The sequence below is a fragment of the Pholcus phalangioides genome, unplaced genomic scaffold, assembly GCF_987345545.1.
Source record: "Pholcus phalangioides strain wild (caught in Gottingen) unplaced genomic scaffold, Ppha-v1.0 ptg000015l_1, whole genome shotgun sequence".
NCBI lineage: Eukaryota > Metazoa > Arthropoda > Arachnida > Araneae > Pholcidae > Pholcus > Pholcus phalangioides.
Window position 1 is genome coordinate 100,318,301 of NW_028301608.1, and position 19,170 is coordinate 100,337,470.

Genomic DNA, 19,170 nt, shown 5'->3' on the forward strand with positions numbered 1-19,170 from the left:
CTTTCCCACCCATTAAAAACGTCCTTGGGATCAGGGCGGGCCATCTTAACGGTATCGATGTCTCCCCCCCCCCCCCCCCCGGGAAATGTCTGATTAGTCCCGTGCTTTAAGAAGTCACTGGGTAAAGTACCTGCGATTAAAAAAACGATTTCAATCAAAAAAATCGTAAAAACATATTTCACGAAAACCATTGGGGCACTTGCCCCCAACAGAGGTGGGAGGGGGGGGGGTGTAACCACGCTATGTATACGCGTAATTTCCATTGGATACCAATGGATACGTTACGGTCTAAATTCGCAGTTAACCGTCTTCACGAAATGTAATCGGGTCACTTCGCACACTGCCCAGATTTGAGGAACAACTAGCCACTTCACGGAGATGCTATATTTCGGACGTAGACTGTACCAGATACATCAGAATAAATAAAGACACATCAATATACGAATGTAAAAACTAAAAGGTAAAAAAATAAAATGCCGAATCCATATGCTGCCCTGACTGAAGTCAGGGCCAATGCCCGGCTGTTCAGAAGAGTTGACTTATGAACAAACAACCCTGTAGATTCCATGTTGATGGATGATCTGATGCACAGAGTTGTTTTCTTCTAACATTCTTCAAGCATTTCTGTCCACGTACAGTCGCATCCTGATTTAACAAATGAGGAAAGACATTTAAAATTATTTTGTTAAATCGGGGCAAACACACACAGGGACACTGAAAAATCAGGATTCGACTGTATATGAATGTGGCGCTTGGTGACGAAATCTGCATGATCTGAACTGAATCGATCCTTCAAGGGTGATAATTGAAATGGGTAAAAAATTGTCCAAAAAAATTAGTGAGCGTAGGATTCAAAAATTCTATACATGTGAAGATAGCCGCAAGACACACTTAGATATCACAGCAATGATCAAGAGGTATCCTGATGACCGTAAGATTAGTGCTGATCCGCTCAGGTGTCCGAAAGTTAGCTCGTCCCCCATTTTGCCTTTCACGTGGATTTTCCAGCCGAGATTGCGGTGGGTGAAGCACTAGACACGAAAGAAAAATTGAACATATATTTACATTAGACTCGACGGAATGAAAGCAATTCAATAAATACACTGGTACAGTGGTTCCAACCTTTCATGCTTCGAAAACCGCCTAGATAAATGTATATAAGCCTTGTGTGGAACTCTTTGGAACTCCAGTGTTGAGTTCCTGGAAACCCTAGACTCGCTCATCCGCTATATTTGTGTGAAGTTCGACATCAGTGTTATCGCTACAGCCAATTGCTGTTCCCTTCGCTACTTTTTTTTAATGATCAGACTCCCTCGTCCCTCCGAACAGAAAACTGGTTTTGCTGCTCAAAGATGGAGGACAACGAGCCCGCTCGGTAATCTAATCGCCTTAGGCATGCGTATCAATGGAAATGAGTAGAAATTATGCATTCCGCACTATAAATGTGCTAGAACTTGCATACCTAGAAATTCGTGGAAAATTCACGTAACCCTAGAAACGCGTCGATCTGCGTATTGATGAAATGTGTGGTAGATTTGTGTATTCCTAGAAATGCGCAGAAGCTTTGTGTATCACTGGAAATGTGTTGAAGCATCATGAGTACCCCTAGAAATATTCAAAAGATCTGCGTACTCCTGGATTTAAGTAGGAAAAATCCAAATATAATAATACCTCCCCCCCCCCCCAACCACGTAATTATTAACCCGTAACTTTACAGGTGAAGGAAATGACAGAACTTTATCGCTTCTAATCCCACTTTTGTCTCGAAAGTTGAGCTATTGAAAGATAGATGTGGTAACGATTCTTCATCTCTCCAAAATTTGCTTCCCGACGAGTTTTAACTTCGGTTAGTTGCCCAACGAATATTTTTACTGACTTTTTATTAGTGAATTTTACGAGAACCCAGTCGCTAACCTTTGCGCTTGAGTTTTAAGATGCTCGCCTTCCACCATGAACGTTACCGTCAAGGTTCACGGGTTCGAATCCGGGAAAAAACATCGAAAAATAAGTTCTTTACCTGCTGGAGCTACCACCGATAGATGGCGTTTTAATGTTCCCACCCAATTCCACTGATTGGAAATTGTCGTATGGTTAGGATGGCCGTATTTCCCGGGACAGTCTCGGTTTTTCCCGTTTTTCACACGAAGGCAACCTAAAGTTTTATTCTTTAGTCAAAGATTGAAATTATTTTTCAACGCATAAAGTATATTATGAAAATTACAACTACAAATTATCTATCTATCTAAACTACTAGTCTCCCTCATTTCTCTTGATGGACGTTATATTTTGTGGAATTCATTTTAATCCACTGCAATTTGCAGTAATGCTTCATTTCCCGCCATTTTGATTTTTCCACAATTTCCGCAATATTTGGCAACTTTGTTTACTTTTGGCAATAATTGGCGATGTCCCGTACTTAGAATACCATTTTCCCGTATTTCACTCGAGGAAATATGATCAGCCTACGTATGGTGATATAACTTGAGTTGGTGCGCGGTAAAGAAGTGACTAACCTTCTTAAGTACGAAAGAAAAATTCCGTAAGAGACAGTTCTCAGAAACGAACTCGGTTTTTCTACCATTGCTGATTATTATTTCTCGAGAACCCCTGATTGGTCTGTCGCGTACTCCTAGGAACTACCACACCAGCATATAATATGAACACAATAAACACGCACGAACTATAGCTACAAAATATATTTACTAACCTGATAATAAACCAGATCCGGAGTATCCTCATCTGGTGTCCACGTGAAACTTGCAGACGCTCCTTCTTCGCAAACGTATTTGAGGGTGTTCTTGTAATCTTCGAAAGTTTCCGATTCCTCTGCTTTGTCTACTGTTTTGGCCTGCCATTCACATAGCCTTCCAACTGAACAAAAAGACATAATAAACATTGTTAAACATAAATCTCGCAAGTGTTGTAAGAAGCTAAGACACTGCAATCAGGGCCGTAGCGTTACTTCTCGGGGCCCCGGGGAAGACATTTTCTTGAGGTGCCCTTAAAAGGGAAAAAATTATGCAAAATAAATATACATTATTTGTAAGACCCCCCATTCGGCTTGGGGCCCCGGTTGTCCCAGCCTAGTTACGGCCCTGACTACAATTATAAGAGCAAGATTTGTGTTTGCTGATTGATGAAGAAAAATATTTCACTTCCCTGTGCGCAGGCAACTATTTTACGTGCCCATAGCCAACGTAAATTTGCCAAAAGAGTGACTTGGTCAGTTTGCAAGCACGTGAGTAAGCAAAAGAGTGAAAGAGCGTGAGCAAGTATGTGAATGACCAAACAAGTGACCTACAGAGTGAGAGACCAGGTCAGTGAGTTATCTTGAGCGTGTGCAAGTATGTGAGTGACCAAAACAGTGTGCAAGCAACGTGAATGAGCAAAAGAGTGTCTTAGAGGGTGAGAAAAAGCATGTAAAGGACCAAATAAACGACTTACAGCGTGAGGGACCATGTCAGTGAGTGACGTCAGAGTGTGCAAGCATTTAAGTGGCTGAACCGTGTGCAAGCATTTAAGTGGCCAAACAGTGTGCAAGCAACGTGAATGAGCGAAAGAGTGTCTCAGAGCGTAAGCAAAAGCATGTAAAGAACCAAATGAGTGATTTACGGCGTGAAGGACCATGTCAGTGAGTGCGCAAGCATGTGAGTGAACAAAACAGTGTGCAAAAATGTGTGACAAAACTGTGCAAGCATGTCAGTGACTTTAGAGACGCAGTGTACTTGCTGGAATGGGGGAAGGGGAGGTTACAAGCGCGTTATAGCGCTGGGTAGCGAATTCCAGAAAAGAGTAATGAAGAAAGTCAGATTAGAATGGGAGAATGGCGGCAAAATTCGTGTAGCGCTCACAGGCGACAAAACCATAAATGAGCCTCTGCAAAACTTGCTTAGCCTAGCCCCCCCCAAAGCCATAGCCGCTCCCAACAAGCTTGAAGGATGGCATTCTTGATGGCACAATGTCACATCGCTCTACAATACATGAAATGGAAATCGATGAGTATCGATAATTAATAATCGATTCGGTGAGCAAATATAAAATTTACAAAAACACTGACCTCCCATAGGAATTAGTTTCTGACCGTCAGTCATCACACCAGCATAGATCTTGTGGTTCTGTAGGAGGAAACAAAAAAGTTTTCCATGAAATGCATATACAGGCATATTTATCAAAAAAATATTAATCGATCAATGAACGAAAAAAAAAAATCAATGTCCCATAACTGATTAATTAATTCCTGATTAATTAATTCATTTAAAAAAATTAATCACCCCAGTTCCAAGCTCTTCGAGGAATTGACTTCCTCCACCTTCGGCGTTATTTGTGATGTAGAGAGGATGGAATCTTGCCGTATTGGAAGTATCTTGACCACCTTCGACGATGAACGTATAGTTGACTCCACGATGGACAGTGATCTCGGGAATGAGCATTCCATTTATCCACCATGCGATGCCCCAGGACTGCATACCTAAAAGGAGTACAATTTTATTGAATGGAAATTCACATTAAAACAGATCTCTTTCTAGTCATCGCTCTCTAGACCATTCATGGTCTCCTAGGCTGGGATCTCTTGCGGGCCCCCCGGTTATACTTTTCACGGGCCTTTCTAGTGTTAATTTATAGGGTGAAAAAAGCAAAGAAAATGATGAGAATTGTCCGGGGTCCTGTCATCCCCGCCCTTGTGGGGGCCATGCCCATGGGCCTGATGTGGCCGGCCCTCGTCTGCTGTGGCCAGTGGCCTAAAACACAACTTCGCAAAAATTAACTAATCGGCACATTTCCAGATAACTTAATTCACGGTTGGGATTCAACCGGTAGGAGTACCGTCATTCTATTGGGAGGCATATTCATGAATCAAGAGCTTTGATTATAACCACAGGGCCGTCATTTCTACTTTTTCCGGAGCGGGGGGGGGGGGGGGGGGAGGCAAAGCACATGTACTCAATATATGTGTATATATATATATTTGTATATATACATATATACCATTTTTAGTGTATTTCCAAAAGCCGGGGGGGGGGGAAACGGCCCCACTAAATGACGGGCCTGTATAACCATCACCAGAGCTCTCGTTCAAGAACTCTGGCATATGCTTTAAATAATGAAGAAAATGCTTGAAATAGTTATGCTGCTAATCATTGAACCATAGGGTGTTTATTTGAGTTGACGGTTTGTTTTTTTACACTATAAATTCACTATAGAGTCCCCCACTAAAATTCTCAGTCTAGGGGTGCCTGGTTCCAGGATGGGTGGGGGGGGGGCAAGGGCATGATGAGCACAGAGATGTTCGAGGGGAAAGGAAAAATTTTATTCCCACGTACGAAATTTGTTTTCATGATGTGATACAGATGGGGGAATGTGTCTTTTACTTCACCTGCACTGGTCTGTTTATCTGCGCATAGAATCTCACACTAACACTCGCAAAGTTATAACCCTTATCGGCTTCCTTTTATCTTTTTATTATTATACAGTCTGAGGCAACTTCCAACTAAACGGTCGTACACGAGTGCTACTAATATTATTTTACTGTACTCAAATATCAAATGTTAAAATTTTGGAGTAAACTTGACAATTTAATTTATATTATTGTCCAAAAAATATTTATCAATGTCATAATTATATTGTTGTTTTCATGCGGCACATTAAACAAAAACCGGTTTCCAATTACAATTGAAGAATCATTAGCAGTTGTGTTTTTGATTAGATAGGTTGCAGAAGGGGTTCCAGTTTAATGATGTTTCTCAATATAATACATCTCCCGTATTGTATAGTTATTTTCTAAAAGGGGTATTTTACAGATATACAATCTTTTTATCCATTTGTTGCTTCTGAACAAAAGTTATTAAGAAAGGCACAATTTTTCCATTTTCATGGTTAATAAGTTTACAAAATATGGACGTAATATGGACTACCTCATATACAATATAGGTAATTTTTTTTCTGCGTAGTAAAAACTCTCTATACACGGAAGTGCTATTACTCTGTTATTGTTATTCTGCCATTCCTTAAAAATTCCGGCTAGCTTTCAAAGAAAACTGTCTGGTTGCTAATATTCGCAAAGTTGTTTTTTGTTTTGAATTCCAACGCGATAGTACCATGTAAAAAAAGTCGGGGCACTTGGATAACTTAGCTAGAGAGTGTAGAGACATGTGAGTGACCAAAACAGTAGGCAAGTATGTGAGTGACCAAAACAGTATGCGAGTATGTGAGTGACGACGGCGTTTGATCATGCAGAAACCAAAAAAAAAAAAAAAAACTGTCACGGAAAAAACCCCGGAGCTCCGCGGAACACCGGTCCAGAATAAGCCCGTGCTCCAGAATAGACAGAGCATCTTTTGGTAAGTTTCTTGCGTTGGTAAATGAAACAGCAAATAGTACTTGATGCTTTTAAGCCTAATTTCTTACTCGAAAACATAATTAAACATCCCATTCACGTTGCATCACGTAGCATCAATGTTGATTTTTTTTGGGTATAGATGGTGCTGGTAACTCGAAAAAATAGAAATGGATTTTCATAGAAAAATATTGTCTTGAATTGATCACATTTCGATGGTTTACTTAATATTTTCAGTTTGAATAAGATAAAAACAGATTTTCAGTATTGTTTACCAGTTATCGCTATATAACCCTTGTCACCACCAGTCGGTCCAATAGCTGCTTGAAAAGTTGTGGCATCTGTTATCTGAAGAGGTGTCCATCCATGAACGGATTTGTGAGATCCGTGGTGGAGTGCGTTGCATCTATTCTGAGCGGGATTTCGGCCGAAGTGAATTTTCATTGGGTCTGAAAAACAAATTATACAAAATTATAAATAAATTTCTACGAAATACACATGCACTTTGAAAGGTAGAGGATTCATTAAATTTTTAATGAGTTTTCGTAGAGTTTAAGCTAACAAATTTAATGAGAATCGAGTATTGTGATGTGTTTTCTGAAAGCATTCTCCTCTGGTTTATCCTTAGGCATTCTCCCTTAAGTATCCGTTACAGGACTGGACATATCTATTTTCCGACATGCCCGGACCATGTAAAAGTTTTGACCGGGCATGTATTTTTTTTTCAACCACATACCCGTCTCGCTAGCATATAAAATACTGTATTGATTTGGGCATGTTTTTTTTTTTTTTCAAGTCGGGCATGTGAATTTTTCCAGATTTGTCCAGCCCTGTCACAAACCAGTAATCTGGGTGAAAATTATGACGGTGGTGCGTCCGATTCGGAACTGTGACAGCTGCATTAAAGTGAACATTTTTCGAGAATATTGTAAGACAGCGGCTGCGTCAAACTGTGAGACATGCCTTTCTGGAGAAGTGAGATAATTTCAGAATGTTTTCAAAATTACTTAATGATGAGTCTTCTTTAAGCAGGACCTTGATAGAATACTTCTCTTAAGGGGCTGATGCTGATTTAAAGAGCTCGGAGATAGTCCATGTGAAAAAAGTATGTGAAAACTCCTACTGTTGAGAGTGGAGCAAAAACTAATCGGTGTAATTGTGCGAAAATGAAATTAATACAATCCACGAATGCCTCTGAAATACAGTGAAACCTCGCTACAACGATACTCGATATAACGACAAACCCCTCTACAACGATATTTTTTTCAAATCTTGCTTGGAATTACCTTCAGTCTATAAAAACTCTCGATACCAAGATATTTTTTTCTTGTTTGGAATTTCCTATCTAACGTTAAACTCCTCCCGATACAACGATATTATATATTTTGATATATATTTTTAAAATATTGTTTGGAATTTGCCTATAGTCTAATGCTAAACTCCTCTCGATATAACGACATCCTTTACTACGATAAATCCCTCTATAGTGATATTTTTTGAGAATATCCCGAAACCGCGCTCTACAACGATATTCTTTATATTTCACTCAGAATCACCTTCAATATAAAAAATGTACAATGGGCAAGTCATGTTCTGGGGGGGACTACGCTGGAAGTACCTACCTATACCAATTTCATTCTTATTCTCAAAAATCATAGAACATGCCCCCCCCCCCCCATCCTCCACATGAGAGCCGTAACCGAGTGGTATGCGTTAAGACGCCCAAGTTAGCTATCACTATATAAGTATTCCGTGTTATGTTTTTTTTTTTTTTTGGGAAAAGTGTTTATGCTCAAATGTTTTTGGCGAACTAAACTATTTATTTTGAATTCCTCAGCATTGTTTGTTCTTTCGAGAGTGTTTGCATTATCTACTGTCCGAAAATGTTAATGAAGCTAAGTATCGTGAAGCTACTTTCTGTGTAGTGCACAGATGTGTGTCATGCAGAAAAAGAAAACAATTTACAGGATAAAAAAAAACACTAAAAAATTCCCATTCATCAACTGCTGAATCAGAATTTTTTCTGAGAATAAATACGTATAAATGCATTTTAGCATGGTAATAACAATGCCAATTCAGAAGAAATGCCAACAGCATAAATTTTATAGCACCTGATGATAATGGTACCTCTGGATACAACGATAATCTCTCTACAACGATATTTGTTCTTGGTTCGCAGAGTATCGTTATATCGAGGTTTCATTGTACCTATATGGTGAGCTCAAACCTGAAATACTGCATTGGGATTCGAAGAGGAGGATGGTTGATGCAGAACTATGTAACTTCAAGTCTGACAATATCTAAATATTACCTACCTTTTGTATAATGCTGGCTGTGGAAAGCAGCTTCCTTTTGGCTATTGATGGATCCAATCGCAGCAACGACAGACACGGGAATACTCAGCGGTATTGAAAGATCTTGGCCGTCACCTAACAAAGTAAATTTAACAAGTACGTGCGCTATGAAATCCAATAACTTCAGCGATTCCGTAGGGACAGACAGAATTATAAGCCATAAAATTGATGTAGAAAGAGGAGTAAAATGCCTACAATAATAAACAGTGATTTAACTCACCAGCCGCTAATGGTCTACTGTACGTAATGCTCAGGTGACCCTCGTTTTTTTCCCAAGAAACCAACTTGACATTATCACTTCCTCTCAGTTTAACATCAGGACATGCACCGCTTCCTTGTGAGCACTAGAACAAAAAGAAAGATTGTCATGTAACTTCTGTTTTATTTAAAAACATAGCCGCCTTCTAGTCGAGTGATTAGGTGGACTGTGCAGGTCTGGGTTGGAATTCCGGTGCGGGCATGAATATCTATTAATACTAACAAATTCCCTGGACAGATCGTAAAGGTCTCTTTTGAATACGGGATGATCATGTTATTAAAAAAAATGTATTCATGTCATAACTGCCGTTATGGCCCTCACGATGAGGAGGCTGGCAAAGCTCGGTTAATTATAAATATTAGTCACTCTTTGATTAATATTCATCGGACCAGTGCAACGATCAAAATATTGATTAATAATTGTGGAAGGGGGTTGAGAATGCAAGTAGTGTTAGTCAAAATTTGGTTGCTTTGTACTCACAAGGAAAGGGTCTCATGTTGACATATTCAGAAATTTTTGAAAAAATTACCACTGATTCTACTTATTTAAATATGCACATAAATATAAAAAAAATCCGGTGGCTAAAGGTCACTCAAAACATTGTAAATCGGGGCAGTAACTAGGCTGGGGCAATCTGGGCATTCCCCTAGGCCCCGAGCAGAATGGGGGCTCCTACAAATGTTTACATTTGTTTTACATAAAAGTGAACCTTTCAAGAGAAGGCCTCCAAGGAAAAGTCTGCCTGGGGGAACCGAGAAGGCACACTACGGCCCTGTTGTAAATATCAAGATTTTGAACACTAATGGAGGCCAAGAATGAATTTAAAAATCCCGCCACACTGAAGTCTTAGACTGACGTCATTGAAACAGACACATGATCGTGTACAGACAACACCCCCTATAGATAAGATTTGTCCATCGAGCTTATATTAAGCAAAGTAATAATAAGCTCGATGGATTTGTCTCATCTCTCGGGGTTGTTGGTACAGATCGGAAAAAGATAAAACTAGTTTCTATTGAACACAAAGAGAATGTGGAGGAAAGAAAAGAAAGTGAAAAGCAGTGTTTTTTTTTAATCTGTGTTTTTTTTAGATATCGACAAGAAGCGCAGAAGGCAATGAGTAGCCAACTGTTATAATTTTAAATAAGTTTTTGCAGCTTTAATAATTGCATTCCGCCGCTATTTTTTTGGGTTTTTTTTTGTTTTTATGTATTTCTGGGTGAGATGAATGTACTTGAAGTTTTTCATAAATTTTTGTGGACGACACCTTGGGACCGTTTCCTTGTTAGTCACATAAAATAACTAAGAATAATTGTAGTACTCACTAAAAAATGAAGGGTACGATTTCAAAATAGCCTACAGATGGCAATAATGTAATTTTCCTGACGCGATATATAATTGCTAGTAATCGCAAATGTGAACTTCTTTGTCCTTAAAAATTATTTCAAACTGACCAAAGTGACTTCCACCACTCGCATTCTCAGCCCCTCCCCCTCCCAATTACAAGTTTCCTCCGAGACTAAAGATTTAAGAATCAGAGCTATTGGAAAAAAAAAAAGAATATACCTAATTTATGAGCATTTAAGTGCATAAAAGTCTTACTTGAGATTTCGCAGTGAGGTAGTAATCGACTGCTTTCGCTTTATTCTCAGTAGCGTCGTAATATGCCACTACCACGTCAGCGCCGACCATAGCAGCACGATCATCATGGCCACTTCTCCCGAAAGATAGATATTCGTTCTCATCTATGGACAGTTATAATAGAGCCATTTCTTGTCAATGAAAAAGATTTATTTCTTGTTTCTTCAATTTATTGAAACTATAGAGATACTAAAATCGAAATATAAGCTCTATCTTTAGTTAGCCTTTAACATAGGCCTGATACACACAATTGCATTTGAAATATCATTTTCATTTAGCACGTTGAGTGCGGTTGTCGACATCCCCCTTATTGTTGCCTAAAGCGTGCGTCGACATCATAATGCAGCCGAATTAATGCAGGAAGAAACGATTTTTTTCAGGTAAGTCGATTCAGCACAGAGGTCGAAAGGACCCACAGTCAACGCGTTAAATTATACAAACACTAGCATTTTACTAGTACTTTAGTGACTTACCAGCGACACCAGCCAAACGAATAAATAGATCTTGGCCGAGAACTTTCCAAGAAACTTGGAGGACACCTGGAATAATCTCTTCGCAGTTCTCGAAATTTATCTCCTAAAGTTTCACCATGAAAAATAATGAAAGAAAAATTATTAAAAATAAAGTACACTCTGGGACCCCCCGATTATCCGAGCCTCGATTAATTAATGAGGTGCTTTTCAAAAATTTATTTGAAAAATTAAGACAACCTCGTTCACAAAAGTTCGCAGAGTTTATAAAAAAAAGCTCCATGTGTTGTGAAGGTTTGGCAAATGTTTCTTAAATGGGCGATATCGCCCTTTGGGAAAAGTGCTGGGACTGTAGAAGCTACAGATGCAACATGAGATCTTAGGGATTGGCTTAACCGGGGAGGGGGATACATAACTTTATTTTTCCCGAGGAGGGGTAGATTAAAAACATAAATTTAAAACACTCTTGACCAAACAAACAACTTTGGCCTATTGCTCGTGAGCACCATGGTGCTCCCTGAAGCATTTAAGAGTGCTCGGTGACAGATAGACACATCGAAAGACGTGAATCTTCGAAATGTTGTAAACTGTAAATGCATTACAGTATTTCATGTAATTTTACAAAATGAATTTGATGATTTCATTGCACCAGGACCTAATAGTAATTGAAAACAATTTTGTTTAGCCCTTGAATGACAATTATAAATCACTAAACCCCTCTTCCAAATGACATATCATTTTTAATGAAGTAGGCTTTCGGCCGATTTTCTGCACATGGCAACTAAGGGGTATGGGGGGGGGGGAAAGTTTTCCCATAAGAAAATCATTTTTAAAAAATATCTGGGCCTGTCAATGCTAAAATGAGAGGCTTTTATGGAGACAAGATATCTCGTCATTGCCGCTTAAAGGGTCAAACGTAATTTCCACCATTTATTGTTTTATTTCATTTAACGCCAATATTCTGCGAGGTCCGGATTCTGGATTATCCAATGTAAGGTTCGGTTCACATCAGCTCGGATAGTCAGGGTCTTACTGTATTTATAAATCTGAATACAGAAGAACCTCTCGATAACGGACATCCATGGGACGGGATACACAGCTTAACCTCGTTTGTACGACGTTTGGCTTCGGCCGCGATTGGATTCCCATGCATTTTAATATTAAAATGTATGGTGTGGGTGTAAAAGAGTTTCACCGGTAGTTATAATCACTTATAGTAGTTATAATCATAATCACTTATATCGATAAAGGGAGTTTGATTAAATTTCACTACATTTTTATCGGCGATTATGCATAATTCCCAAATAAAGTTGGAAAGTATGATAAATATGAAAAAATTATAGCCTTTCTTCTCTTCATTATACCAATTAATCATTTTTCCCCGTACATGATGCATACACACAATACATTTTTGAAAAAAAATGAAATCAAAATAATTGAAAAGATAAAAACATTCATAATAACATATTATCAGTCTTGTATGTTGTTGATTTTTTTCACAGGCATGTGTAAAACATTATGTTCACAACATGCGTAAACATAACCAACATTACCATTCGGAATCACCATAGTTGTCCAGTTGATCAAGTAATTAATTGACTATCATATTTAACAATGGGATGAACATAATCACCGTTTAATATGATAAATTCTCAGTTTATGACGAAAAATTATGAATTAGGGTTTGCAAAAAAAAATTAGAATCTGTTTGATTTTACTGTCCGCTATCGAGAGTATCCGCTAACAGGGAGTGAAATATACATTAAAGCCCTATTTCACGAGACCGAGGATCAGAAGTGTCCGTTAATGGGAGGTGTCCGTTAGGAAAGATTTTACGGTACATAAGAAAGAAAAATGTTCGAATGTGGAGCTTACATTGGCTCTCAAGGATCCAATATCAGCTGGAACGTTGAGATCATCCGGCATCATGACGTGTCCAAAATTTTCTTTATAAGTGATACAGTATAATGCGAACCAATCGATATCATATACTGTTAAGTCATTGGGTAAACGAAGTATCACATCTTTGCCATTATATCCTTTCAATTTTTCAAGGCTGAAAAATTTAAATTTGAAAATTTTTAAAACTTGGATTATTATATCAGATAACAAAAGATTAAATTTCTAAAATCCTATATACACATAATGTGCCCAAGTTCCAACAAAAAATATTTATAATACCGCTTCGAGACGCTGACGTGAAGAAAATATTGAGGGGGGGGGGGGCTTGTAAAACCCCTATTCGTCCCATATATACGGGACCATGTCCCCCACAAGGGGTGGGCTGACAAGGCTCCAGCCCTGGGGCCCGGAACGATTTTCACAATTTTTTGCTTTTTCACGCTATAGATTCATCATAAAGGGGCCCGTGAAAGTCTGGACGGGGGGGGGGGGGGAGCGCAAAAGATCCCAGCCTAGGGGCCCTGCTCCAGGATGTGGGGGCCTTGTACGGGACTTGAGCCCTCGCACAGATGGCGGAATGGTGCGTTGCACTGTTTATTCATGAATTATTGGGGTAGTCGGGGGTCTCAGCGCAAAATTTATTGGGGGGGGGGGCGCTCAAATCATCAGAAACAAGTTCTTTGCCTGCCGAGCCTGGGGCGACCACCAATGGATGGCACTTTCATTTCCCACCCAAATCCAGTGGTTGGAAATTACATATGGTGGTAAATGGCCGGAGTTGGTGTGCGGTAGTAATTGAATCAGCACTGAGTGATTGGTTACACGATTAGAGAGGAGATAGCAAAACGTCACGAGGGCAATTTTTTTGTAATATATTCTTCACTTTAATAAATTTTTATACGTTAGAAAAAGCTCTGAATTTCTTGAATTCTTCAGCCCAAACAGACCGGTGGGCTCTCATTTTTCATTAGACGCCGACGTGAAAGCCTATGCCGAAGCGTAGGTAAATGCAGTACGAATATTTCTCCAAGGTCTGGGTTGCACTATAAAAGTTTGATAAAAGTCCTTTTGTAAAACTTGAAAAATTCAACCAATAAGTGCATCTGTTACATTCAATCAAATGTAACCAATAGAATTATTGGCAGGGCCGTCTCAAGAGTATCATGGGCCCCCGGGCCAAGTGATTTTTCTGAGGCTCTACCAGGCAAAGTGTCGGAAATTTCAACCAGATCTCATTTTTGTGAGACCCCCGGGCAGCGCCCGGGTGGGCCCATGCCTTAAGACGGCACTGATTATTGGTTGCTCTTTTTAAGTTTTGTGAAAGGTCTTTTATCAAACTTTTTTAGTGTAATCCCGGCCTAAATAAAAGATACAATGACCGATAAAAATTTCAGCTAACAACCTGCCATGTTCATCAGGAACTTTAACGCCGACAGGATGAGGTGCTTTGCCATTTCCAACATAGAAAAATGCATCTATCAAAGGGAAAACGAATTATACACAACAAATAATTTAGAAATAGGGAAAGAGATGCTATGCAATTGATATTTTAAATGCATTTTTATCATATGGATAACAGGGATATGAGCACAAGAAATTACCTGGAGCAGCACCATCATAATGTAATCCAGAAATGTATATTGTTTTAGCATCTTTAATAACGACCTTATCGGCTCTCGTGCCATGAGCTAAAGATGGTAAGGGTCCAAGATCTCTTTCCTTCGGTAACATGAAGTCTACAGGAATCATGACATGACCAAAGTCAACCTGGAAGTTCAAGAAAAGAAAAAGATCAGGAGCAGAGGCGAATTTATGGTTTTGCCACCCGTGGGCCACCCGAATTTTGCGGCGCTTCTCCCATTCTAGTATAATTTTCTTGACTACACTTTCGTCGAATTCTCCAACCTGTGCTATAACCCGCTTGACCTTCCTGCAAATGCGTCTGTGTGAGTCACTCTTTTGATCACTCCCATACTTTCACACAGTTTTGGTCACTTGCACACGATCTAGGTCACTCTGTTCGTCACTCATCGAAATTGTTCCTTGCGTTATTTGTAAAACTGATCATTTGCATGTTTACACATGCTCTGGGATTCTTCTTTTGGACATTCATATTCTTCAACCCTCTCTAGGTCACTGTAGGAGCAGTCCATTATATATCATATACTGACCAATAGAGTGATTTAGTGCTGTAGTGGTGGGTAGGTAAGATACGGAGTTAGAAATGGGAAGAGTTCAGGGTACATGGGTTCAAACCCACCCACCAGCAGAAAATTATTCTATGGGCATCTTTTTCTCAGCCACCTCGTTGGGCATTTTGCCTGTTGTGGCGTTGTATTTGTATCCCCATATCACTCTTTTGGTCATTCACAAGGTTGCTCACGCTCTAAATAACTCTTTTGCTAACTCACGTTCTTGCAAACTCTCCACTCTTTTGGCCACTCCCTAACCTATTCCCTTGCTGTCTGCGCAGAGGCGGATTTATTCAGATTTATACAAATTTTGCCGCCCTTCTCCCATTTTACAACCTTTCTTAGCCACTAATCCATCAAATTTGCCGACCGGTCTTATAGCCCGCTAAGCCCCCCTGTAAATACCCACGTATCAGGGGCGAATTTTTATAACATTCACTATAAGGAAAAAATAATTCTTTTTATTAAAAATGAATAACACAAGACTCACGGCAAACTTTCTACACCAAACACTCAGCCATTTGACATCAGTAATTTTTTGGCCATCTGGAATCGTTATAGCCATATTCTGGTCAGTGTATTTCTTTAGAACTTGTTTCCTGTAATCACACAAGAATATATTCAAAATTATTTTCCTCAAAATTCAAATGAGGTGCGATAAAACAAAATTAAAGCCTAGTTATGAGCTAGACATGATATGAAAGAGAGTCAAATTTTTCTTACGTATTCAACTCATCAGGAACAATGGAACCATCAGGGGATGGCTTGTCAGAAGTTCCAACCCAAAAGAAAGCATCTACAAAAGGGAGGACACATAATGAACTTTATTTTTTTTAAGCTCAAACACGCATTCAATATACAGGGTGTCCTGTAAGTACTGATGCGGCCTTTATATCATCAACCACCTGTCTTAGGAGTATGATTCCAATTTAAAAAACGCTCAAAGTGTGTGTTCGAAAATTACTCTCTACCAATTTTAAGAGTGAGAACACAGTGTGTAACAAAATAAAAGAAAATCTAAATTTTTATGTGGTCCCTTCGTCCTCTAACTTCCAATTAGAAAGTTGTTGTAATGTCCTGTATCCCCTCAGGTCAACAGGAAAAATTCAATGGTTTTTAACTGCAATCTTCACTGTGACATATTTTAATTCAAAAACTGGAGAAGAAAGAACTGAAGTTTGGTAAATGACAGCAAAAAAACTTACGGACAATGCTCCTTTCCCTCATTCGTGCTGTCCTTTCTCAACTTTTCTACGAATTTTGAGTTCGAATATATCTGCGAATATTGCATTTAGCAGTTTGAAAATTTTTTTTTGTTGGCCTTGAGAGAGACCGGGCAACAACTTTCCAATTGGAAGTAAGAGAACATGGGGACCGCCAAAAAATTTAGATTTTTTTATAAATTTTGTGACACTATATTTTCACTCGGAAAACTGGTACAGAGTAATTTTTGAACAAACTTTAAGCATTTTTTTAAATTGAAACCATACCTCTACGACAAACGGTTGATGAGGCCGAATTAGTACTTACAGTACACCCTTATTTTTCATTCATTTATTTTCATAGTTAATTATCAATAAAAGCTGATAATAATAACCTGGGCCTTGTCCATCATAACTGAAATTCGTTATATAAAACGTGCTTTCTGAAGCAGCATACACGGACCCCTTGACATCATGGGCATTTGTCTTGAAGTCTCCAATATATTTTCCGTAATATTTTCCAGTATTTAACTTTTCAATCTTAGCAGAGCTCACCGACCGACTTCTTAGCATTGGAGTTCCTGAAAATAAATACAAGACACAAGGAAGTTATATAGAGGGTCATTACGCGGCCGATATAGCCTACTACAGGGGTCTTCAACGTTTCAGTCACGGCGGGCCAAATTGAAACATCCCATGAAGCCCACGAGACACCAACTTATGTAATTTAGTGATTCCTTAATATAAGGGGCCAATGGGGCCCCGAGTTAAACAGGGACAAAAATAATTAAGGATTTAGTTATTCTGAAACTATTTTTTTTCAAATTATAAATTTTGATTAATTCTGAAAAAAAATTTCACTCTGAAAAACTTTTTGATTAATTACTGATTGAATTAGCTAATTCTGAGATTAATTTCAATCTGAAATCACTTTTATAATGATTATTTAATTGTTTCTTTAATTACTCATTCCGGTAATTATAAAACCACTGTCCGTCTCAATTATATCTTGAAATCATGTCTTTCCCCCCAATCATGAAAATTATTCTTTTATTCATCAGGAAATAATTTCTATCAAGAATCACGAAATTATTTCTCTTATTGATTTTTATAAGTTATTATTTTCACTTACTCTGAAATTATTTGTTTCAAAAATTCTACAATTATTTATTTCAGTAATTCTGAATTTCCATCAATTATGTTCCGGAACGATTTCCTTTCATTTATTCTCACAAATTATTTCTTTCATTTATATTCTAGAAGTATTTCTTTACTTTATTTGGGAATTATTTCTTTCATCAATTCTAGAACTAACCTTTTCCGTTGTTTCAACCATTTTCTAAAAGTGACCGGCGGGCCCGACAAAAAAGCTCACTCCGAGGACCAAATGTGCCCGTGGGGCATGCGTTGAAGACCCCTGGCCTACTATAATTTTCGTACAGTATAGCCAGGGTGCATAGCAAACTGGGATTATGGCATTTTATTGACGAACCGTTGATCCTAGAAGTAAAATTCCAATCAGAAAAAGTTACCAAATAACGTATAGTACTCAGATATGTCACTCATGTTTCAAGCTGTATAGAAGCTGTATTAAAATTTTAAAAAAATTGACTTTTTATACGGATACCTTGTCCTCAGAAACTGAATTCAAAAGTGCTTGCCCTGTCTCTTGATGCCAACAAAAAAAAAAAAAACCCTCCATGTTTCCAAGTGCAATATTCACTGACACATTCGAATTCGAAAAACCATAGGAAAGTTGGAGAAAAAAAAAGGTTGAATACGGATAAACCGTTTTAACCTCATTTAAAGCTATTTTTCCCTAAATTTCCTCCATTTTTCGAATGTCTCAGTGAATATTGCATTTCAGAAACATGGAATTCTTTTTCTGTTGGCATCTGGAGAGACACGGAAAAAAATTTCTAATAGGATTTTGGGGGCACGTGGGGACTGCATGGAAAGTATTTTTATTTTATTGTAATACAACCCCTTGACACATGAGTGACATGTCTGAGTACTACAAGTTACGTATTTGGAAACGTTTTCTAACTGAAAGTATGCCTATAGAGGATCGATGGTTCGCCCCAGTAAAATGCCATACCCCGTTCGTGCTATGCACCTTGTATAGTAAATATGCTTCTATAAACCTTTTGATATTGAACGAAGTTCTTCCATATTTGCAGGCACATTCATCTTTTTCGGAATAGCGACGTCGCCGAAATTTTGTTCGTATGCTATGCAGTACAGACCAAACCAGTCAATATCATAAATATTCATGTCGCTGGGCAAGTGAAGAGTGATGTCTTTTCCATGGTATCCCTTCAACTTTTTTAAGCTGAAAATATGTTCAAAAAAATTTCACACTTGGGTAATAAATAAATACATTAGTACAGTATATACAGTCAATGAATTAAACATAATAAATTTAGAGTAATTACAGTGGATCCTACTGTTTTCCCGTTTAAGAACTCATATTTTGCTATCGTCCCGGATTTTTCCACCAGCAGGAAAATTTAAAAAAATAGGAAAAATCTAAGAAGTTTTCCTATTTGATACGTTTTTATTGTGTGGTCACGACAGTGATGTCTTAAGCAGGATCCATTACATAACCAGGGTGATCTAAAAGTCACGCAACCCGTTCTAATATATTTTATTTTCAAAATTCTATCAAGAAATAAGTCAAAAAACTATATAGTTCTAATAAGACAATATTCATGGTTGCAAAAATAAAGTTTGTTTCAAAATGTTACAATGTGTATTCAAATTGTGAGCCTTCTGCGTAAATGCAAGCGCCCATTCTTTTTTGCCCGGATTCTGGC

The 19,170-nt window shown here is 38.4% G+C and overlaps 1 protein-coding gene across 1 annotated transcript in view; it reads right to left on the reverse strand.

Annotated features, from left to right (window-relative positions):
• Positions 1–369: 369 nt before the first annotated feature.
• The window catches only part of LOC149077201 (protein Skeletor, isoforms B/C-like), a 46,806-nt gene continuing 28,005 nt past the window's right edge, over positions 370–19,170 (reverse strand). The window contains exons 7-22 of the mRNA XM_089244947.1: positions 18,499–18,686; positions 16,750–16,935; positions 15,876–15,948; positions 15,643–15,751; positions 14,562–14,727; positions 14,363–14,435; positions 12,934–13,114; positions 11,062–11,164; positions 10,550–10,692; positions 8,909–9,032; positions 8,650–8,763; positions 6,610–6,783; positions 4,272–4,468; positions 4,058–4,115; positions 2,708–2,871; positions 370–1,031 (exon numbers count right to left, since the gene is read on the reverse strand). Of these exons, the coding sequence (XP_089101073.1) occupies positions 861–1,031; positions 2,708–2,871; positions 4,058–4,115; positions 4,272–4,468; positions 6,610–6,783; positions 8,650–8,763; positions 8,909–9,032; positions 10,550–10,692; positions 11,062–11,164; positions 12,934–13,114; positions 14,363–14,435; positions 14,562–14,727; positions 15,643–15,751; positions 15,876–15,948; positions 16,750–16,935; positions 18,499–18,686 (2,224 nt within the window). The 3' untranslated portion in view covers positions 370–860. The remainder of the gene's footprint in view (positions 1,032–2,707; positions 2,872–4,057; positions 4,116–4,271; positions 4,469–6,609; positions 6,784–8,649; positions 8,764–8,908; positions 9,033–10,549; positions 10,693–11,061; positions 11,165–12,933; positions 13,115–14,362; positions 14,436–14,561; positions 14,728–15,642; positions 15,752–15,875; positions 15,949–16,749; positions 16,936–18,498; positions 18,687–19,170) is intronic.